This window comes from Pleurodeles waltl, chromosome 9 (genome assembly GCF_031143425.1).
Source record: "Pleurodeles waltl isolate 20211129_DDA chromosome 9, aPleWal1.hap1.20221129, whole genome shotgun sequence".
NCBI lineage: Eukaryota > Metazoa > Chordata > Amphibia > Caudata > Salamandridae > Pleurodeles > Pleurodeles waltl.
The window spans coordinates 998,746,139-998,770,532 of record NC_090448.1 but is presented as its reverse complement, the minus strand read 5'-3'; the positions used below and the strand labels follow the sequence as shown (position 1 = coordinate 998,770,532).

The 24,394-nt window shown below is 41.9% G+C and overlaps 1 protein-coding gene across 1 annotated transcript in view; it reads left to right on the top strand.

Annotated features, from left to right (window-relative positions):
- RAD51 (RAD51 recombinase) overlaps positions 1-24,394 on the top strand; it is a 147,786-nt gene that overhangs the window by 37,015 nt on the left and 86,377 nt on the right. Inside the window, exons 2-5 of the mRNA XM_069208568.1 lie at positions 10,081-10,179; positions 12,280-12,417; positions 17,561-17,678; positions 19,514-19,605. Coding sequence (XP_069064669.1) covers positions 10,099-10,179; positions 12,280-12,417; positions 17,561-17,678; positions 19,514-19,605 — 429 coding nt within the window. The 5' untranslated portion in view covers positions 10,081-10,098. The remainder of the gene's footprint in view (positions 1-10,080; positions 10,180-12,279; positions 12,418-17,560; positions 17,679-19,513; positions 19,606-24,394) is intronic.

Genomic DNA, 24,394 nt, shown 5'->3' with positions numbered 1-24,394 from the left:
TGAACCCTAGACCAATCTGGATTTCTGAGTTCCTGGACCCATGTGCTGTCTCATCTCTGTCCCCCAAGCATGCCAGTAGTTTCCCTGTTTTGTTCCGAGGTTCCTATACTGTTTACCGTGTGACTAAGAGGTGGTTGCATGTATCATGTCCAGTCGGAGCCTGGTACTCCCCTTTAATGTTTTACTTATCTTTTTGTCTTTTCAAAGACTAAGTGAAGTGGACGGATTGTGTAATGAAAGACTCTTTGACCTTACTTTGTAAACATTTTATCTGTCAATGAAGAGATGCATATCTTGAGCTTTTTTCCAAGCATACTTGTAATGATATGGAACATAGATGTACAGGGAGCCTAGGTGCCCCGCCTCGCAAACCTCTCTTGAACCGGTGTTTCTGGTGGAGTCTGGCATTTCTGCCTCCATTCACAGCTGAACAGTTGCTCCCATAGTTTCCCAGTGACCTTGAATGCAGATTTGTCAGTCAAGTAGCCAGAAATGCCCAATTGAATTTGAACTGTCCTCCATGTGTTCCGTAAATCTTACTATTTTTGATTGCTACTAATGTAGTATTCATTTAAATGATGCTTTTCTTTCTAATTAGAACCACTTTTATATCTTTCTGGTGATTTGTTCTCAGAAGACTATAATACACAATGTGCACGGAGTAATTTTGCAGGAAGGGCTGGATATAACTGTGTATAATCAGTTTGTAAGGTTCCTATTTTCCACACAGTCTCAACTGGAACCTTAGTCTGCACTATGAGCAGTGCTGTGCGAGAAACTGTACACATTTCAATACTTTTTTCACTGTGATTTCCTGTCGACTGTCTGAAATTTTTCCAAGTAGATTTGAATGTGTCACTGGATAATCCATATATCTGATACAGACATCTAGCCGCACATTCCTTATCTTTGAATTCCTTACCTTTGAATTGTCCGGAGGTGCCAGACTGGATCCGGACATTTTTCAGTAGTACCACTGCGCGTTGGAAGAGGCCATTGTGCGATTCCGTAGTGATGTCATCCATCAGATGTGATGTTGATGGAGTCCTTTTAATCCCCCTTATGCAGGTCTGATGTCCATTCCTTCCTTTCCGCGCTTAGCAACAAGGATCCGGAGCGGTTCTTCAGGCCGTTTTTTGGCCTACAAAAAATTTTCTGTTGAAGGAACAGTGTGCTCGGGGTTCAAACTTTGTGGATCCTGTGGCAGGCAGATGTCTGCCACAGATCCTCATAAAATTTGTGTATGGCACTTCGGGGTACACCATGACTCAGAGAATTGCGGTTCCTGCTGTCGCTAGAAGGTGTTGCTGGAACTGCGCATGAAGATAATGGCGGCGCAACTGGCGGACACCCCGTGTCATTGTCAGTATCTTTCAGCGTCCCTGGAGCGATTGGAAGACCAATCCAGGAGACGTTCCCAGAAGTGTCTGTCACCCTCGACATGGATGGGTAAGATATCGAAACACAGGCAGTCAAAGTAATTTGTACTACCTTTAGTATATCTTCTAGGGAGCTTATAATTATAACTCCCTGGGAACCTTTGTACATGGCTCACCGTTTTGCACAAGAGGCTATTTACAGTGAATCTCTTGTTTCTCCCTGCTTTAATCTTTGGAGCATTATTTATGCTTCTCTTTCTAAGGTTGTTCTACTTCTTCTGAGAGACTCCTAAGTTCTCATGCAGAGCAGTGGGGCAAGTAGTAATGCCATTCCACATCCATGCGTCCTTGCACTTCTTTAGCGAGCTGCTCTCGCTATACCTCAGCAGGATGGGCTATTGTCGCTGGTCTTCTGTTACTGTTGGTACATGAGTTTGAATTCCTTATGTTCTCTATAGAATGGGATTTTCCCTTCATTCTTGTACCCTGCTGGACTTCCTTGTTCATGGTCACCGCACACTTCTCTTGGTCTGCCAGTCTTGCCATTACAATGACTCTTCCCTGCTGGGAGATGTGATTCTTTTCGCTTAGAGGCAAGGTCCTGTACCTTTGCTGCTACAAGCACCTCTTATGCAAGAGTCACACAACACCCATGGCCTCAAGATGTCTTCTGTGTTGATGTCTGTCTTCCATCTTATGGTGGATATCTGGTTGTTTACCCATGTTCTTTGAACATTATGGTTCCGTCTTTCTTGGAAGTAGTCTGTAATAGGGATTGGTTACTACTATCGGACACAGTCTCCCTGGTCGGTTCATTTTACTCTATTCTACATGGTGTCATAATATTTCTAGCCCTCTGTGGGTAGTTATAAACCTTCTAAGTTATTGTTAAGGTTCCTTACTTCATAAGGGAATATTCCACTCTTGCTGTGTATCTCACTTCCTTCAGAAGATGACCTTATACATTTGTATAATGAAGGCGGTAGGCATGCTTTGTTTTATACCGTCTGGTGGTTTTAGTGTCTTGTATTTCCTGTAGGGACATTATTTCCTAAATTCAACATTTATTGCTCTTCTATAGGTTGCAACTCCTTTCGTTGAATCAGCTTTTACTATGTTTTTAGTTCTTGGACTTCCACTTTGTTGAGCTTCTGTCCCTAGAGTACTTTGTATTTCACCTTTCGTTCCATTCTAAGCCAGGTCCTCTTCTGTCTGATGTCACTTACTGTTGGGTGTTGATGCTGAATACTTGTTCTGTGTTGGCCTCTATTTCACCTTCACCTTGACCTTCTTGTAAGTCCAAGTTGTGTTGTGGCCTTGTTTTGTCTATGCTAGCTTTTTTTTTTTTTTCTTTCTTTTATAAACACCTGCTGTTTTCTTTCAAGCTTATGATATCAGCGACCTGATTGTTAGCTACTCAATTGGCATTGGTTTTAATGCTTTGGCAGTCTTTGCTTTACTGGCGTGGGTGATGTCCTCCATCCTCTTATATTAGTAATATCTTGCTGATTACTTGACTCGGTCCTCATTATGACATCGTAGTAACTGTATATATGTATATATATATATATTTGATGGCATGTGTAGCTGCAGATACACATGCTATGCACAGGTCCTGCCATCTAGTGTTGGGCTCAGAGTGTTACAAGTTGTTTTTCTTCAAAGAAGTCTTTTCTTTTCGAGTCACAGGATCGAGTGACTCCTGTTCGGCTCCATTGCGCATGGGCATCGACTCCATCTTAAATTGTTTTCTTTCCGTCATAGGATTCTGACGTGTTTCTTTTCACTCTGGTAGTTCGAGTCGGAAAAGTACTACAAACTCTAAATTCGTTGGTATTGTTTTCGATAGCGTACCATCTATCATCGACACTTCGGTACCGGTGGATACACCTCTCTACTTGCCCTTCGGGGCACCCGTGCCCAACTCGGGCCTGGTCGGCCCGACCGAAGCATCGTCGAAGCCTCATGGACCGGACCCCATTTCGATTCTGCCCTCGGTGCCACTCCCAAGTTCCCGTATACAGACCAACATCTAGTCTGTAACCTGTGTCTATCTCCAGACCACCGAGAGGATACTTGCAAGGCCTGTAGATCCTTCCGCTCGAAGAAGACTCTACGAGACCGAAGAGCGCAAAGGTTGGAAATGGCATCAAGAAGCACTGAACGCCTCGACACAGAAAAGGAGGAGATGATCCACACCGCAGTCTCCTTGCATGAGTCTGACAACGACAGCGACAGACCAATTAGAGCGGGCCAGCACGTGAGTATGTCTGCCCAAACCCAGTCCAAGCCGAAACACAAGGCATCGGGGACACCACTGCAGGAAGGCCATGGCTCCACCCTTAAAAAGACTGCCGGTGACTAAACAACAACTTCGGCACAGAGAATGGCCACGCCACCGAAGCCTTCGGACTCGAGCCAAAGCACAGGGTCTGAAATAGTCAAGCACCGACCTTTCGAGTCGAAGCCCCGAAAATCCCTCTCAGAGCAGAGGCCAATGTCTACTCCAGGCCCTTCGATCCTAAGGAAACCGGCTTCGGAGCCGAAATGACCCATATATACAGAGGAGCATGGACTTTCCAAACTATTGAAAGAAAGCCTTAGATTTGCGGAAGAACTTACGCAAATGGAGGAATTTGATGAAAAACAGGCCAGAATTCAAATTCATAAAGACACTGGCAAGATCCTCACTGCACCTCCTCTCAAAGCAAAGAGGAAGCTGGCCTTTCAAGGACATTTGGACATTGACCGGCCACCGGCTAAAGTGCCAAAACCTACACAAAATTCTCCACCTCCTCAGTTCCCACCTACCCAGTCTCCTCCTTATTCTCCTCAACTAACTGTCTGTCCACCTATTACCCCCACTGCACAGTCTCCAGGACACTCTGCAGAGTCACACCAGGACGATGTCGACCCATGGGACCTTTATGATGATCCCATTTCTGACAATAGTCCAGAGTGCTATCCGTCAAAGCCATCACCCCCGAGGATAGCAAAAGCAAAAAATGTGATGCTGCTGGTAAAAGAGTAGCATCACAAGCGGCTAATCAATGGCATATAGCCAATTCCCAATCGCTAATGGCTAGATACGACAGGGACACTGCGATGAGATGAAAGACATCATCCAGCATCTCTCCAAGGATCAACAGAAAAAAGCCCAGCAAGTAGTCGAGGAAGGGCAGGCCATTACCAATAATCAAATCAGGTCAGCGTTAGACTCCACAGACACAGCCGCAAGAACTATTAATACAGCAGTCGCCATTAGACGACACACATGGCTTCGGTCGTCAGGCTTTAAACCTGAAATCCAGCAAACTGTTCTTAACATGCCATTTAATGAAAAACAGCTTTTTGGCACACAGGTTGATACAGCCATTGAAAAAATGAGGCCAATGCTGCTAACGTTATGGGGGCGCTTTACTCAACACAATAGAGGCTCATTTTGAAAGCCTCAATATAGGGGACGTTTTAGAGCCCAAACATCTGAGGCACCTACCTCCCAATCCAAACCCTCTTACCAGCCACAGTACCAAAGAGGGGGTTTTTGAGGAACCTACAAGGGACAGTTTCCCAGAACTAAGGGAAAATATCAGCCCTCAAAGCAAATCACACACACCAAGCAGTGACTTGCTCTAAATCTTCCCTCACCACACTTCCCCTGTGGGAGGAAGACTTCAAAAGTTCCACACACACTGGTTACCCATGGTTATTGCATAGAGTTCACACACATTCCTCCAGATATACCTCCAAAACCACACAAACTCTCCTCCCAATACATTTCAATGTTGCAAGCAGAGGTACAATCTTTATTACTCAAACAAGCCATAGAGCTTGTACCACATCATCAAAAAGGAACAGGGGTTTACTCCCTGTATTTCCTCATTCCCAAAAAAGAAGAAACATTGAGACCAATACTAGATCTCAGAACTCTCAATATTTACATCCTATCTGAACACTTTCACATGGTAACACTACAGGATGTACTCCCACTGTTACAACAACAAGATTTTATGGCAACACTGGATCTCAAAGATGCCTATTTTCATATACCCATCCATCCAGCGCACAGAAAATATCTCAGGTTTGTAATACAAGGAAAACATAACCAGGTCAAAGTGTTACCGTTCGCGATAACAACAGCTCCCAGAGTATTTACAAACTGCCTTGCCGTAGTCACAGCCTACATAAGAAGACAACATATCCATGTCTTTCCATATCTCGACGACTGGCTAATAAAAGCCAAAAGTCAAACAGTGTCAACACCATACACATTATGTAATAAAGACCCCACACACACACTATGGTTCTCAATCAACTACGAAAAATCTCACTTGCAACCAGTGCAGGTTCAACAGTATTTAGGAGCCACATTGAACACCCAAACAGCACTTGCAAGCCCAAGTCCACAAAGGGTACAATCATTCCACAACATATTACCACGAATCCAGCAAAACCAACAGTACACAGTCAAATTTGTCATGAAACTGTTGGGCATGATGGCATCATGCATCGCCATTGTCCCTATTGCAAGGCTAAACATGCGGCCCTTACAACAGTGCCTTGCAAAACAATGGTCACAGGCACATGGTCAACTTCAAGATCTAGTGTTGATAGACCGCCAAACACACATCTCGCTTCAGTGGTGGAATTCCACAAATTTAAACAAAGGGTCGCCATTTCAGGACCCTGTGCCTCAAGCCACACTTACAACAGATGCATCATTGATTGGATGGGGAGCACACCTCCACAATCACAATATTCAGGGACAATGGGACAACAAACACAAACAACTTCACATAAATCACTTAGAATTGCTAGCTGTATTCCTAGCACTAAAAGCTTTTCAACCTCTTCTCGTTCACAACACATTCTCATCAAAACAGACAATATGACTACAATGTACTACCTAAACAAACAGGGAGGAACCCACTCATCACAACGTTGGCTTCTAGCACAAAATATTTGGCATTGGGCAATTCACAACAACATTCACCCTGTAGCACAGTACATTCCAGGGATTCCAATTAGCAGATGTACTCAGCCGGGATCATCAGCAAACACACGAGTGGGAAGTTCACCCCCAGGTACTTCACAAGTACTTTCGCCAATGGGGAACACCAGACATAGATCGGTTCACCAAAAGCCAGAACGCAAAATGCCAAAACTTTGCATCCAGGTTCCCACACCCTCTATCCAAGGGCAATGCTCTATGGGTCAGGGATGTTTGTTTACGCTTTTCCCCCTCTCCCGCTCATTCCATTTCTGGTCAACAAACTGCATCAAAACAAACTCATACTTATAGCGCCAACCTGGGCACATCAACCATGGTACACGACGTTGTTAGACCTATCACTAGTACCACACATCAAGCTACCAAACAGGCCGGATCTGTTGACACAAAACAAACAACTGATCAGGCACCCAAATCCAGCAATACTCAATCTAGCAATCTGGCTCCTGAAGTCTTAGAGTTTGGATAGCTACATCTTCCACCAGAATGTATGGAAGTAATTAAACAAGCAAGAAAAACCACTACCAGGCAGTGCTATGCAAAAAAAATGGAAAAGGTTTGTCTTTTACTGCCAATCCACCCACATAACACCTCATTTCGCATCCATACAAGACATTGTAGGTTACTTAATTCATCTACAAAAAGCAAATTTAGCTTTTTCATCCATTAAAACACATCTCACAGCTATTTCAGCCTATTTATTTACAAAATATACAAAACAAGTCTCTATTTAGCATCCCTGTCATCCAAGCCTTCATGGAAGGACTAAAATGTATCATACCTCCAAGAACACCACCAGTGCCTTCATGGAATCTCAATATTGTACTCACACGGTTCATGGGTCCACCATTTGAACCCAAGCACTCGTGTCAGATTCAATATCTAACATGGAAGGTAGCATTCCTCATTGCAGTCACTTCATTACGAAGAGTTAGTGAAATACAAGCGTTCACTATTGAACAACCCTTTATACAAGTACACATAGTCGTACTTCGCACAAACCCAAAATTCCTACCTAAAGTCATCTCACTGTTTCATATAAATCAAACAGTGGAACTTCCAGTCTTCTTCCCACAGCCAGACTCGGTAGCAGAAAGAGCGCTACATACATCAGACATAAAAGGGATTTAATGTATTATATTGACAGGACAAAATTATTTAGAAAAACTAAACAGTTATTTGTCGCATTCCAAAAACCCCATACTGGTTATCCTATCTCAAAACAAGGACTAGCCGGATGGATAGTTAAGTGCATCCAAACCTGTTACCTAAAAGCTAAAAGACAGCTATTAGTAACACCAAAGGCACACTCCACGAGGAAGAAAGGAGCAACAATGGCATTTCTAGGGAATATACCAATGACAGAAATCTGTAAAGCAGCCACTTGGTCAACACCCCATACATTTACCAAGCATTACTGTGTAGATGTGTTGGCAACACAACAAGCCACAGTAGGACAGGCTGTACTAAGAACTCTATTTCAAACAACTTCCCCTCCTACAGGCTAACCACCGCTTATGGGAGAACTGCTTTGTAGTATATGCTTAGCATGTGTATCTGCAGCTACACATGCCATCGAACGGAAAATGTCACTCACCCAGTGTACATCTGTTTGTGGCATGTTCTGCTGCAGATTCACATGCGTCCTCCCTGGGAGCCTGTAGCCGTTTAAGTTACACTTCAATTTGTACATATGTATGTATATATATATATATATATATATATATATATATATATATATATATCTCTCTATCTATTCCATTGCATGGACATCTTTTTCTTTACACTCTATCACTCCTACCTTACCCTCTACGGGAAAACGATCTAAGATGGAGTCGATGCCCATGCGCAATGGAGCCGAAGAGGAGGATATATATATATATATATATCACACACATATATGTTCATATATAGGCAGTTATTTTTCTTTTCCTTCTATATGCGTTATACATTGTAGATGATCCCAGAGGTGTTAACATTATCTCTGGCAGTTTTTTTTCTTAGGACAAGAGTTGTGTCTATACTAGTAGTTGCTGTCTTCAACATATTTCTATTAAAGCATTGTTCTATGCTTTGTCCATTACAGATGGATTATTGGATTCCCCCTTTTCTTTGTGCTTTTACTGAGCGGGTTTGGCTAAAATAATGGCTTGCTATGGCAAGGAGCTATAGCTCAGTGGCATAGCCTGTTGACTCTGGTCCCCCAAGTACCAGCTGAACATGGGTTCAGATCCCACCATGGGAACAAGTAGTTTTTATGGGCGAGCGCAAAGTGCTCCGTCCATAAAGTAATCTCTCTCTGGGCTTCAAACCATGCCCAAGTCACGTCAGTCTCTTTCATTGGTTCCTGGGCTTGCTCTTTAAAATCTGCTTGCTTTCATTTGTGAAAGGCATGCATATGTCATGTCTTTTCTGGTGTGTAGCCCGCCTACACAGCACCGGTAAACTACTAGAAACATACAAGGCTATTTTACATGTTTTGAGCTTGGTTTCTGGACTACTTTATCTGTTAATTTTCCCCGCAGCGCAATCGCGCTGGGGTTTACATAGCGCGATCGCACTATGTTTTTTTGTTTTCAATTTCAGTGTGATCGCACTGTTTTTTTTTTCTTTTAATTTATTTTATAGTGTAGCATATGTTCTTACCTGGATTCCTAAGAGCATCCTGTTCCCTTTCTCTTGTTTTAGATCGGCTTGTTCTAGTCTGGGACATTTAGTAGGATCACTCGTGCTCTGCATTAAAATCTGTTATGCACTGGGAAAGAAGCAACTGCCTGTGCTCATTCTGCCACAGCCAGAGCCACAACCACTGCATTTGAACGCAGAGTTCCAGTTTTGGATATCTGCCAGGCAGCAATGTGGGCTTCCCTGCATAAGTTTACCAAACATTAATGTCTGGACAGACAGGTCTGTCCTACAGGACTTCCTCGTCTGAAATTGGCCCGCAGACCCACCCCCGAGAATAGTGTTACTTTGGTATCTAATTCACAGGTAGGAAATCTGCAGCTATATTTCTCTATCAGATAAGCAAGTTACTTATCTTCAGCAACGCCTTCTCTGGTAGAAATAGGATCTAGCTGCAGATTCCCTACCGACCCTCCCTTGCTCACCGTTTTGTGAAATGGTTTATCTTTTTATCACAGAGATCCCTTTCTTGGTATTAAGATACCTTCATTGGGAGTTCGGAATTAATTGACTCAAAGATGTCTCTTTTTTTTGGCACACTGTTTCCATAGGCAGTTTCTGTAAGTGGCTCTGCATTTTAGGCACGGAAAGTAGTAATGGAGGAAACTGATGTTACCTCGTCCGATGGGGGATTATATGGACTCCGTCAATGTCGCATCCAGTGGACGACATCACTACGGGGTCGCATGACGCCCTCTTCCGCTGCGCATAGCTACTGCTCAAAATATTTACGGATCCAGTTTGGCACCTGGGGAGATTTCATTGGTAAGGAATTCAGAATTAAGGAATCTGAGGCTAAATCCATTCTCTACCAGATAAGGCATTACAGAAGGTAAGTAACTTGTCTGTTAATTTTACAAGGGCACCCATGACAATTTTGTTTTATCTCGTTGTCAGTTTCATATATGCATATATTTTTAGGCTTTTTAGGCTAGGTATGTATATGTTTTAATGTTTGTGTTTCATAGTTTTGTTGCTGATTGGTTATTCATCTCTTTAAATTAGGTTGCACTGAACAATTCAATGGCCATGCAAGTGCAATTAGAGGCATCCAGTGCAACGGAGGAGGAGTCCTTTGGCCCCCAGCCAATAGCCCGTTTAGAGGTACGTACTGTATGCCTATTAAGTAATACTCTAGTGCAGACAACATGCTGCTGTGCTTCATTGAGTCAGGTGGAGATCTATAATGCAGATCTAAAATTAAACAATGTGTTTGCACAGTTTAACCTCCATTTTAAATCCTCTAATGCCTCATTAATCTTTTATGCCTTGCCTTATGTAATATTTGTGTGGGAACTCATAGATCATTCATTAATGTATGTGAGGTGTTGTGTTCTCTAAATGTTTTCCTGTCCTTCAATCTGTTCTTTTGAATCCATCTGATCTGCCATAATCTTTGAGAAAACTACACCTCTGGGGCCCACTACATTTTTAGATAACAGTTGTCTTGTGTAAAGCGTAATCACCATAACCCAAAGAGGGGACTTTTGGGCATGTACTTTTGAGCTATATCGAGCTAATAATTGTCAAACTAAAACGCAATTGTCTGTTTTATCTACCATGAGAGACATTTTATTTATTTATTTTTAGAAATGTTTTCCTTGCGTAGATAGTCAAATTTACTTTTCAACAAAAACATTGCAGATACTGACGGCATGATACTAAGTTACTGTTATTGGGCAAGGTGGGATTTAATCAATGTCATAATCAGTGAGCAACAAAACAAATAATTTTTGACCTCACTACCACTTGGTGTACGCCAAATTTCACTTGTGGGACCTTCTGTATACTGCTGACTTTTAGTCTCCCTTTCAGTTTCACTTAAAATGATGATTTGGTGTTCTTCAAATGTCTCCAAAGCAACGTTTGTGACTATTTCATAGCCTTTTAACAATAGATAGCTCTTTATTCCCCAGTTTACAAAAGTAAAAATCATATTCTTCCACGCATAGTAGAATCAAACTACCATGTCATCCATCACCTGTCGTATTTCTCCTGAGCATCTTGATTTCTTCTGCTGTGCCAGGGACTTCTGGTTCAGTTTAATTCCAGCATGTTGCAGGAGGTCATCATAGCTGAGAACACCACTACTGCTCAGTTCTCCTGCTCTGAATCAGAAAAACCTGGCAGCAAGTGTTCGAGGCTGCCTATTCTCTCAGTGACACTGGTTATGAGTCGCCAGGATAATCAGTTAACTTGTACGGCATGATCTTCTTCCCCAAAACCTGTATACAGTTTCTACTTTTCACAAAATCATTAATGATCCGTGAACCTCATCAGACAATATCCTACTTCACTTCAGTGGCACCAAGCTCAAAGGCTGTCACCCATTGTTTGCAATTCAAGCTACTCCTCAGCACACCTCTCCTTACTCTCTCCTTACTCTCTCATATTGTTACATGGCATATTCAACAATATACCTGCTAGCGGGCGAGACTGAAGAACCCTCTCAAAGGTCAGATTCTTCAAGAAGCCCCCCTCCCCACCTCCAAACTACACCCTGATCCTAATCCGACTGCTAGTGCATTGTAAATAATTAAAAACAAAATAGTTTGTGATAAACGTGTGCAGTGTACTATTTGGATCCTCATCTCACCACCCAGCCATCAAAAATCATCAACGCATATATGTTTAACCCACTGTCTTTAAGGCTTTAACGTGTTATCGCAACTGGAAGGTAGGTACACCATTTCTATAAGAATAGGTACTGATTCTTAATAGAAGAAATGTAATTAGTGTTGCACTTAAATTTGTTTGGCTTGTCCTCAAATCTGTTGTAATTTCTTTACTTTTTGTACATTTTTGTAAATGGCTTGGTTACCCTTATTCTGTACTAGTAGTGTTGTACTGAAATAGGCCTGCCCTTTTATTGGGTCACGTCTACATTGTCAATGATAGCATTTGTGTTAAAGTAGTAATCAGGGGAAAAAATTGGGGATCCTGGGAAACGTAGTTTAAAAAAGTTATAACCTTGTTTTAAATTGTGACTGTTTGTTCTGACCTTGAGTTGAAGGAGACCTCTTTCTTAAAGACATTTTTAGCTGTATTTTAGTAGCCTGGAAGATTCTCAATATTAAAATTATTTTAGCAAATTCTGCGTATTCTGTTAGCGCACAGACTCCATTGAAAAAAATATATATTTTCACCACGTGGGGAGCTATGCTTGAGGATTTCATATTTGTCATTTGTCTTATTTTCCTTTAGCAATGCGGCATAAATGCGAACGATGTTAAGAAATTGGAAGAAGCTGGATTTCACACAGTTGAGGCGGTGGCCTATGCCCCTAAGAAGGAACTTCTTAACATAAAAGGCATTAGTGAAGCTAAAGCTGATAAAATTTTGGTATGACCTCCTCATGATCTCATCAGTATTTTCTTTGTTTCAGTAAGAACAATTCGAGGTCATTTAATAAAAGGGGAATCTTTTAAAATCGTAAAACTTTAATTTTGAAAACTTTTTATTGTGAACACATTAACTGGTATTTTCCTTGTTGGGTTTTTAATCGTGATAAAAGGATAATGTTTTGAATTGAATTATAGTTGTTATTTATTGTTCAGCCGGTAATTAACATGTGAACAGGTATATTATATGCCAAAAAGCTGAAGCCCCTATATCCAAAGAACTAATGAATGCCTATTAATTGCTGCAGAATTTCTAGACACAAATTAGCATTTTAATGTAACTATTGTACCACAATGTTTATTATATGCATGTTCGAAGAAGACTTTAAAACGATATTGCAGATGCCAGTAAAGGACCCCACATTAGATGACTTTCGGACAGGCTTCTATAGTTTTTTCGGACTAGTTATTTTGAAATAAACAACTCATATAAGATTTAAGGTATAGTTAGTTAAAACAAATACTGTTTTTTTCACAGAGCAGTTCGTACTAATTGGAATTAGAATGGTTATGCTTACCTTTCATGAATAAATTGTTGATTAAAAATATAAATTGAGAGGGCACGTGGATACGTGATTCTCTGGCTGCAGCATTTACCACATACTTTTGTGTTTACCATATTTGCCTCATAATGCGCTGATTTCACAAAAAAGTTGTTTCTGTTCAGCTGGATGAAAATAATTCCGCAAGAGTGCCGCATTATCTTCCTTTTTGCTGCATTATTTAGATAACCTTGCCTAGCAGCCATGGCAGTGGTAAAGCTTTGTAGAATAGTTTGCAGAATGTCTTTATATAACTCATATTTCACAGCGACCATAGCATATTTCTCTAATTACACGGTTTCCTGTGAAATGCGTTTCCGTACCCTTGCATTTTGTATCATAAAAGCCTCCAAACGTACTATATATGGTATACAGGTAACCATGTATTGTGGTCAACATTGCCAGTGAGAGACTGTGGCGACATCCTAAGCCGCACGTTTGACTTTTAGGTGGTTTGTAAATGTCACCAGGACCCAGAGATAGCACTATAGGACCATATTACACATTACCTATGTTGTATTTTTTTATGTTACAGGTTTATTTTGGGTTAGTTAGCCGTCCTTTTACCTAAACAGCATTTTATTGCTAACAGTGGGCACTGATTGGAATTAGAATGTTTAGATTTTTTTTTTTTTAACCTTTCATTAATTTACTTCTTACTAAAACTATGGACAGTATTTGAGGGCCAATTAAATTATGCGATTCTGTGGCAGCAGCACTTGCCGCATAAATAAGGATTTACTGCATTTGCCACATGATGTGCATAATTTGCAGATTTCATAAGCCATATTTCTAGATCAGATGGGTGAAAATTATGCTGCCAGTGAATGTACTGCATAATGTCATTTTTACTGCATAATGTAGATACCCTTACCACATAATTTGGTCCACCATGACACACAACCCTAATACCACTGACAGTTGTAAAGCCCTGCATATTGATTCTGGAGCTGTCATTGTGATGATGATAAACCATATTTCACAGTAAATAGTAAATTAATTTCTGTATTTCATATTACCCCGTGAAAAATGGGTTCTGTGCCATTGCTTTTTGTGCAATGGACACCTAAACATTCATATTTCTATGTATCTAAAAACACACACACATATACAGTTGATCGAATTATTTAATTGCCCTCTTTCACACACATGTAGTTCTAATTCCATAATTCATATCAAGTTTTAATGCGTTTATTGATTGCAGACGTCTTGTTGCTTAAGGACTTCATCCTGTTAATAGTGCCTGCGTGACAAAAGATGTACATTTAGATTGAAGATAATCAGTTTGGGGAATTAGTCAACATTTCTTTCTATTAAAGACGTGGTTTACCACCAAGAAAACATGAACAGAATCTGCCTTAAATTAGAATGCACATGTTGTAAGTTACACACACATTAAAACAACTAAAACCACAACTTTACTTTCAAAATACGGGCAGTTTGCATGTTTATGGGGCCAACAAGGAAAATCCCTCTATTGGTTGTATGGAAAATGACAGCAATAGTTTGGGGTGCAGGGAGCCTCTGTGCCACTGCACCTGCTGCACTGTAGGTACCTGTGCCTCTGGAGAGACTCCCTTTTACTTTTGCTTCTACTACGGATCTCCTGGGGTGCACCCAAAGCCTGCTGCCTACTGGGAGAAAAACTTGAGGGAGGGAGGGCCAGTTCAGTCGAGGCCAGCCTTCACATGCACACTTGTGCTGTCCTTTCAGTGCTAGAAATACTAACCGTGCCCTGGTCCCCACTCAAGCAAGTCATGCAGTATGACTTATGATGCGCTTTACTTCTGAAATGTAAAGCTTCGTTTGGAAAATCAGCTATCTCAAGCCACATGTCTTAATTTGTGAGTCTACTTTAGCAAATTAAAAGCTTGCATTTCAGTTGTAAGATGCAAATATTTGTCTTGATGTTATGAAGCACCTCGGGAACTACACAATGACGCAGGGAAATGCCCTCCATTAGGCCTTCCCACCCCATCAGCTCCACCTTTTGTAGACACGTATTTGACATATTTTCCGGTTCAAAAGAGCGTGTCGTGCACAAGAATATAAGAGAATTAAAATCCGGAATAGACATAATATCTAACAAGAAGGTGCTGGATGTTAAAATGAAACTTGACAAAGTTCCTTGTACATGCAAAACAATTTTTGCTTTGCTCGTGGCGAATGTAGAATAACAAAAAAATCATGGACTATGGGTTACTTAGGGCGAAAGGGGGAGAAAGGTTTATGAAGGTTGCCGAGACTCAATTTGCAGTCAGTGTAAGTAAACACTTTTTAGTGTCTTGGCCGCCAGATGTTGTGAAGAGAAGCCCTGAGTGGACCCCGAATGACACGCCCAATACCCTGATTACTGGCAGTCCCGTGATGGGTTATTTAATTGCTGGGAGGTTTACGCCCCTTTATATATATATAACACGACGTTTTTTTACCTGGAAACTTGAGCAGTGTTTCTTGACATCAGAATAAAAAGTCTGTCAAGTAAAAAAAACAACAAAAAAAATGCATTTTTTGTGTCACTATGGCCAGCTGTTACCAGGATATTCGCATAGCTCCTGTACGATTGATGCCTCAGGCTGGCTACAAGAGTAAAACAATGTCAAGAACAGTTGGATTGAAGTTCAGTGTAAGTTTTGGTTAGTGGTGGTGAAAGGACAGTCTGGGCTGCTGACCTCGGAGCTAAGGGAACCAGCTGCGAGTCTCCGCAGCTCAACATCCTGTGATTCTGGGCAAATCAGTAATCTCCCTGTGCCCACACCTGAGCGCCTTGGGACCCTCACAGGGGAGTTGATGCTAAAAATCCTGGATTTATTGTTATTATTTATTATTCTTTTGTACAGCGTGGCAGTGTAAATGCGAACGTACCTTTAATCACTAATCCCTGTCCTTTACTTACACATGCCCACTAATCCCTCTGGTTTTGTCACTGATTTTCCTCAAATAGACCAAGTCAGAAATTAGCTTGTATTTCCCATATCGTCATAGCTAATGGTGGCTCACAAATCTGCTTCGGAGTGACCATTGTAAGAGGTTGCCATGTACACTGGACCACTTGCCCAGGGGTCTCCAACCGTTCCTCTTATGAGTTACTGCTGATCAGTGAAAATCATTGTGAGCTACTGAAAGCCAAGGCACTCGTGCAGTGTTACTAGACCAGGGATCTCCAACCTTTTCTGTAGTGAGAGCTACTTCTGATCAGTGAAAATCATTGTGAGCTACTGAAGGCCAAGGCACTCGTGCAGTTACTAGACACTTACCACCCAGCTCACTGACCATACAGCCAAAAACTATGGTTTGAAAAAAATACTTTTTGGCTAGGGGCTCTATGACATGGCTGATGTGTGCCAGTGAGATCGTGGTCTTGTGTGCATATGAATGAGATATATGTGAATAGGTGAAAGAAAGCCTGTGTCATATGTACTTGTGGCACAGGCCATACCTTTCTCCATATGTGGAACCATCTTTCCCCATGAAAAAGGTAAAGGATTATACATATGAGAGTTTCTTCTTATAAACTGTTCCCAGTTGCCACAGGCTTTAGCCTGTTAAAAACACTAAAGGTTGCCCATCAGTGTATCTAAATTCCATAAACATTGCCATGATGGAGAACTAGGATATCAATGAAGCTCCTTACTATTGCATGCAAAACATGGAAATCTGTAACAGATATGCTCCAAAATAAAACATTTATTACACCTTTAACAATAGTCTTGTAGCTTGATGTCTCTTCTGGAGTCTCCAGCTTCTCTGTGAGGTGAAATTGGTTATAAAACCAAATATGTTTCTGATTTTAGTTCTGAAAAATAATAATGGAACTGCATTGAGGGGGTGTTTTGGGTATCCAACTGTCCCAAAGATGGGTCTGGTTTCAGGCATGCTTTTTAGTTGATACTGATTTGGCTAGTTATTTTCTTTTGTTTGCATCAAGTCTCAAAGGTATTTCTAGTATGGCAGGAGACCTATAAACCATATATTACTGAGAACAAAATTTTGCCTGTTCTTCATGAGATGTTGTTTAAAAACATATGCAAAAGTAAAAATACAGAGCTAATTAAAACAAGTATAAAGGCTGTAGATAAATGGATTTGACTATAACCGAAGGCGGTTAAAATGTTAGCATTCAAAATATTATAGGAAGGCTCAAAAAAATGGAGTAGATCAGAAACCAGTGGATTTTAAAATGGGGAATACAGATGGACACTATACACACTGCAGCTTATGTTTTTAAAGTGTCTTCTGCGAAGCCCTTGTTTCTTTGTTCCACGAGACGGGCTATTGTCAAAATCCTTTCCTATGGATTGGATTTGGTTGCCTGAGAGGTACTGAGAGCAAATGACCCTGCTTAAGATTACAGAATTATTGCTAGAGGGCAATTAAACAAAGATCTTCAGTAAATAATCGTTTGTTTTTTTACTGTGAATAAGGGCTGTAGTAGGCACACATTGCTTTGAGGGGATTTTACTGACGGAACATTAAAACGTGATTTATCTAGATTTGGCATCCAGAGATGTTTGTTTCAAATCATATTTTCTGGCTTTCTAGGCAGAGGCAGCTAAACTTGTCCCAATGGGCTTTACTACAGCAACGGAATTTCACCAGCGCCGATCAGAGATTATACAAGTGACCACTGGATCCAAAGAATTGGACAAACTTCTTCAAGGTGCTAGTTCATCAACATTTTTTCCACATGCACTACTTTGTGTACTTTATTGTCCTGGTTGCTCTCAACATATTTCCAAGGGTTTAGAGCTTGTTAATTTGCCAGTTAAATATGTGTTCTAACCTGCAAAGGCTTTGATTTTAGGGATGACATATAGGTGTCTTTTTTCCATCACAAAGCATCTGATGTATGGATTACACCTGCATAAATCTTCCATCAAAGAGCCGGCATAGAATGGATCATTAAAACGACTTTTTCTTTTAATAGTTACGGGACACTTTTAGATCACTAATGTATTTTATTGATTTGGCTTTCTGTTCACAGTAATGGTCCACTGCCCTGTTTGTCATTTGCACAGCTTCTTAGCCTGCTGAGGCAAACTCCTGTGCCCTGAACAAAAATAGAAAATGGTGAACCCTCGGGTGGCTTTCTAACTGGAGAATTGTCTATTTCTGCACATGTATCCAGATGCTTCTTTTCATTTCTTTAAATGACCAGAGAGTTCTCTGCTAGACCTGTAGCGGGGTGCTTTCTTGTACAGCCTCATTCATAATGACTTACATTTTTTTTTTACAGTGAGTGACAGACTTGTGGGACCTGTGAAGAGACCTGGGTGCTAACAGTTAGTCCTCAAATACCCCCTCCCACATACATCTCATGTGGCTAGAAAAACAGAAAAAGGGTTATGCTGGTGTATAATGGAAACCTATGCACTACATTGAACATAAAGGAGAAAACAAGCACAGTGTTGTGCTACTACTGTGTTGATGTAAATGTTTATTAATTAAAACACCAATAAATGTCATTAAAGGCAGTTTGGTTTATATTGATAGCTCTGTATACTGTAGTCTTTTATTGCCCCTATTCATAGCAACATCCAGTAATATATTAAACAGTGTGATTTCTTTTTGACATAGTCCGGCTTGGTTTGGCTTAGATTTTGGGTTGAATAATATACTGTTAAAATGCTTTTGCAGTGTATTAAAATAGCTCCTTGTTATTCATCCAGCATTGAACCACTTCCTAAAAGTGGTTCACTTTACTACCACATCCACTGTGAAGTTTAGGCAGAGGAGAGGCCTGCACAGTTTCAGTTGCTAGTGCTAATGTAGGACGTGTGTTTGTGCAATTGTAGGACGTATGTCTGCCAACTTTGTTTCATTTATTAATGTTTGTCATTAATAGGCGCTGTTGAACAGTTGAGGCCCTCTACTGTTCTTTTGAGAACGATTCCTGGGTTTGTGGTTTCTTTCTAAAATGCGGACATGCTAAAAATAGGTGCCAAAACCGGTCTTTGACATTTATTAAAAAGTTTGCTACGAATCCCCTTTGGCATTCCCATGGTTTAAGCTGGTAAGGCAGTATAGGTAAATCTAAATATGATGAGTTTGTTATGGCGCACTTTTTACTGCCTTCGTAAGGTGCCTCCAGTTTGAATACATGTATGGCAGGCGTTGCTGTTAGTCCTTCCTTAATTAAGAGAATGAATACCGTAAAGCTGGGTAATATTAATTTCACCTACGTGTCTAGAATTAATCTTGTTTGTACTATGCAGCTAAATCATTATTGTTCATCTTCATAGAGCGTCATATTGTATACTTATTAACTTTCAAAATGTAGTAAAGAGAATTAAAGTTGTGGTGCGCCAATTAATACCTACTTAGCAGGAAAGCATGGCTTTTATTTTTCAGACTATTACTTGGTGAAGAATCTCTAGAGGGTTACCGCTATTGAAGACAGTAATGTTTGTTTGCAAGATTATTTGAGGAATTCACAAAAACATAAACAAGTCCACTATTCTGGTCTTTCATGTAACGTTTTCTGTCTTCTCTCAGGCGGAATTGAAACTGGGTCCATCACTGAGATGTTTGGGGAGTTCCGCACAGGAAAGACACAGCTGTGTCACACATTAGCAGTGACCTGCCAAGTAAGTAACATTTCTGTTATTTAGTGTTAGTGTGACAAATTGGACTGTTGGTTGAGGGGGTGTGGGCTCTTCTCAGGGCACAGCCACAATTCTTGTCAGGGTGAACCACAAAAGTCACTAAATTAATTTGTGCGTAACTCTCTGGTAACTTGGCTTAAAAGTAGTTCTGCTTAACTTCGAGGCAATGTGTAAAGTATTTATGCAGCACTCAGACAGTAGTAAATTGAAAACACAGCAAAAGAAAAATTCTACTCCAATTTGGAAAAATAGAGTACATTTTAATAAATTATTTGACAACAAAACTCAAATCAGTTGAATTGGAGATATGCAGTTTCAAAGATTTAAGGTAAGTATGCAGCTTAAAAGCACAAAGCAACGCTTTCAGGTATCTGTTTTTTCAAGACAGGGGAAACTCATAAATTCAGGATGACCGTGATGGAATGTGGGTCGTACAGGGACCAAGTGAGTTGCACTGAAAAAGTTACCTTCTCAAAGTCTGGTGCGAAGAGTCCAGTTCACGGTGGAGGCGATCACGTGGAGCGGGAGAGCATTGTGGATGGTCGTTGCCGTAGCAAAAAGAGCAGCCCAGGTGTGGCAGACAGTCATTGCTGTTGCACAAAGATCCTATCGGTTGTTGAAGACGGCTGTTGCTAGAGCTTTTCGTTGGCGATTACTGAAAGCTATTAATGCTGTAACGCAAAGTGCAGACCTCACGTTGCCGGTCCTTGCTGGTGGTTGCTGTAGCATGAATAGTCCGGTTTACTGGAGCTTTGTGTTGGCAGACAACAAGAGCCCAGAACTTCAGGATTCTCCTTTTCTTTCAGAAGAAGCTCAGCTGACGCCACACCATGGGTTCCAGACCTGGGAAGTACCTTTTGGGTATTAAAACATCACACCAGAAGAAGCCACTAGGGCTCAGGCAGGTCCAATTGTAAGTCCAGAGCAGCAGATCAGCTGGGCAGTTTCAGTGAGGCCTCTGGAGTTGTTTGTATTTCTAGCTCAAAACAGGAGGCCAGATAACTAGCCCTTGGAGTCACTCTTCATGCCTTGGATGAAGGGGCCAGGTCCAGTCTTCTTGCTCAGGCAGCAGGGCAGGTCTCAAGAAGCAGGATTGTTCCCTGACAGCAGGGCAGTGCTCATTCTATAGCGTCCACAGGTACAGAAGTGTACTCAAGGGTGGGTCTGAGGATTCTATTTCTATATCTGATGCCAACTTTGAAGTGGAAGAAACTTCTGGAGTCTCCCTCCCCCCCTCCACCCCCACAGGTGTCTGGAATCTCTTGCTTCCTTGCCCTGGTCCCAGGGTGTCTGGAGTCACAATAGTCTAGTGTGAAGTTCTGTGGGTGGGTGGGGGTGTGTGTGGGGGTGTGTGTGTGTGTGTGTCAGTGTCTTTGAAGTACGAGTGTAACAGGTGACCAGCTCTGCCCCTCTCATCAAGTCAGGATGATCCATCCTACCAACACCCAGTCCCCCCTTTTGTGAGACTGTCTCGGAGGAATACCAAAGGCCAACTACACCTAGTCACGTGACCATAAACAGGCTGTAGACACTGAATGGTTAGGACAAAAAAATGCAACTTTCTAAAATTGCCATTTTCAGAACTGGTACTTAAAATCTGACTTTAATGTTAAAGATGATTTTAAGTTACAATTCCTTAGACACCAAACATGAAATTTCCACCTGCTCCCAAACAAAAGTTATCACTTATTAAATGTAGTAAGGTAACCCAGTGTTATCCTATGGAAGGAGCAGGCCTCGCAGCAGTGAAAAACAAATGTCGGAAAGTACCCCTTTTGGCATGGTCCTGCCCCTCCCTGATCTTTTGCCTGGTATTGATGCTGACTTCACTGAGTGTGTGCTGGGAACCTGCTAACCAGGCCGCAGCACCAGTGTTCTTTTTCCAAAAGTGTACCATTGTTTCCACAATTGGCACACCCCTGGCACACAGCTAAGTCCTTTGTAAAAGGTGTCACTGGTACCAAGGGCTCTGTGACCAGGGAGGGTCCCTAAGGGTTGCAGCATGTATTTTGCCACCTTAAGGGACCCCTCACCAAGCACATGCACACTGCCATTGCAGCTTGTGTGTGCTATTGGGGAGGAAAAGGTAAAGGCGACATGGCATCCTTCTTAGGGTGCCATGCCCACAAACCACAGCCCTAAGGCAGGGTGCACTATGCCACAGATGAAGACAAAGCTACATGAGCAAAATGCCCCTACAATGTCTAAGTCCATTCTTAACCATTGTAAGTGCAGTGTGGCCGTATCGAGTACATGGGCTGGGAGTTTGTCATTACAAACTCCACAGCTCCATGATGGCTTCACTGAAGTCTGGGAAGTTTGGTATCGAGCTTTTCAGCACAATAACCCCACACTGACTCCAGTGTTAGATTTATTGTAAATGAACCCAAAGGGCATCTAAAAGATGCCCCTTGTATTTATACCTAACCCTTTAGTGCAGGAATGACCAATCTATGACAGTCTCCCACTTACGGACAAGTTTCTGACCCCATGGGGTGAGAGCCTTTGTGCTCTTTGGGGTCAGAAACAAAGCTTGCTGTGGGTGGTGGTGTTTCACACCTCCCCCTGTAGGTACTGTAATACTTGGTGGTGAGCCTCAAAGGCTCAGGCCTCCACTTGCAGTGCCCTAGGGCATTCCAGCTGGTGGAGTTGCCCGCCCCCGCACCATGCCCCTCTTTTGGCAGCAGGTCCAGTGGGAAAATTAGGTAAAACAGGGACCACTGCAGGTACCCCCAAGAAGTGACCCCCTCCTTGCAGAATCCTCCTTCGTGTTTTGGAGGGTAGGGACCAGTAGGGTTAGGACTGTCTCCCCAACCCCCCACTTCCTAGAGGGAGTCGATCCCAGAAGAGTGTAGCCACCCTCCAGGACAGTAGCCATAGGCTACTGCCCTCTGACCCGTGTAAATCCCCTAAATCTAGTATTTAGGGGCTCCCCTAAACCTCACTCACCAGATTCGTGGAGACCTCAAGAAAAAGGACTGCTAAGCTGACCCCAGCAGTGAAGACTCAAAATGACAACTAACTTGGCCCCAGCCCTACCAGAATGTCTGCAGCTTCGAAGACCCGTGCTTCAAAAAGGTGATGCATCAGGGAGGACCAGCGACCTCTCCAAACCCCCTGAGGACTGCCTGCCCAGCAGAAGACCTAGAACACCCGAGGACAGCGGCACTGTCCACAAGAAAATCTTTAAAAAGACTCCAGAACCGCCCGAATCCGGGACCAGAGTCCAGATGGCCCACCGGACCAGAGGAGGTCCCCAGGCGATTCCAACCTTGAGTCCATCCTGGGTTGACCCCTCCTGGCCACCAAGACAACACCTGCAGCCTGAATCCAGAGGCTCCCCCTGACCGCAACCACATGTGGCAAAGATTCCCGATGCCTAAAGGTACATCTGCATCCTCATAGGATTCCATTGCAAACCCAACACCAACTTTGACCTCTTCACCCGGCTAGCCCCCTGTGTTGCTGGTGATTGTGTTTTTGGGGTCAACTTGGACTTTGACTAGTGACACCCTAACCTCCGAGGGTTGCATTCGTAAGTTGTGTACTTACCTGTTTTCTGTGCTAACACTTTTCTACCCCATAGACTCTATTGACTAATATGAAAAATTGCACTGCCTACTTTTGAAATTGAAAAATGTTACTTGTAAACTGTTTTACCTGCAAAATCCAAACAAAGTACATTTGATACATGTGCTTGATACATACTTATAACTGTACTTACCTGTAACTGAGATCCTTTGGTTCTAGTGATAAAATTACAAAATATATTTTTGCTATATAAGAACCATTGGCCTGGAGTTAGTCATTGTGTGCCTCATTTATGGACTCTGTGTATAACAAATGCTTTGCACTAAACTCTGATAAGCCTAACTGCTCTACCTCACTACCACAAAAGAGAGCATTAGTATTGTCTACTTTAGCCTCTGTTAAGCCTCTGGTGAACCCCTGGACTCTGTACACACTATACCTCATTTTGGTATAGTATACAGCTTCCGACATGGGATGTTTTCACTACAGGGGCATGTAAAAGTTAAAAGTACATGTCCAACTTCTTAAATACAATGCACCCTGCCCTATGTGCTCTTTAGGGCCTATCCTAGGGAAGACTTATATGTATTAAAAAGGGAATTTTAGGCTTGGCAAAGGTTTATTTTCCCAGATTGAATCAGTAGTTTACAACTGCACATACAGACTGCAATGGCATGCCTGAGACATGTTTGGAAGGTCTACTTAAATAGATGGCACAGTAAGTGCTGCGGACCCACTACTAGCATTTAATTTGCTATCCCTGGCTACATGGTATACCACTTTACTAGGGTCTTACAAGTAAATTAAATATTACAATCCGGTGTAAGGCACTCTTACATGTGTATAGGAGTGAAGACAAGCACTTTAGCACTGATTAGCAGCAGTACAGTGGCCCTAGTCCTAAAACCAATAAAAACAAATTCAGCAAAACCAGAGGAGTGAAGGCAAAATGTTTAGGAGGGAAACCACACCAAGGATGTCGGGTCTAACATGAAGGTTTATATTCCCACTGAAAAATAGGGAACTAAAACACTGTTCACAAGATTCAAGGTTTGTAAACTAAGAAGATTCAGAACCACAAGCTTGGCAGAAAAATAAATGTTGATTGCTGTTTGCATTAACTGTGCTAAATCCCATGAAAGAATTCCTCTTATCCTAATAAAGGATCCCTAATGTCCTGGTCAACATGAAGAAGAATTCTAAATGTTTGAAAACCAAGTAGTCGGTCTTTTGTTCCCCC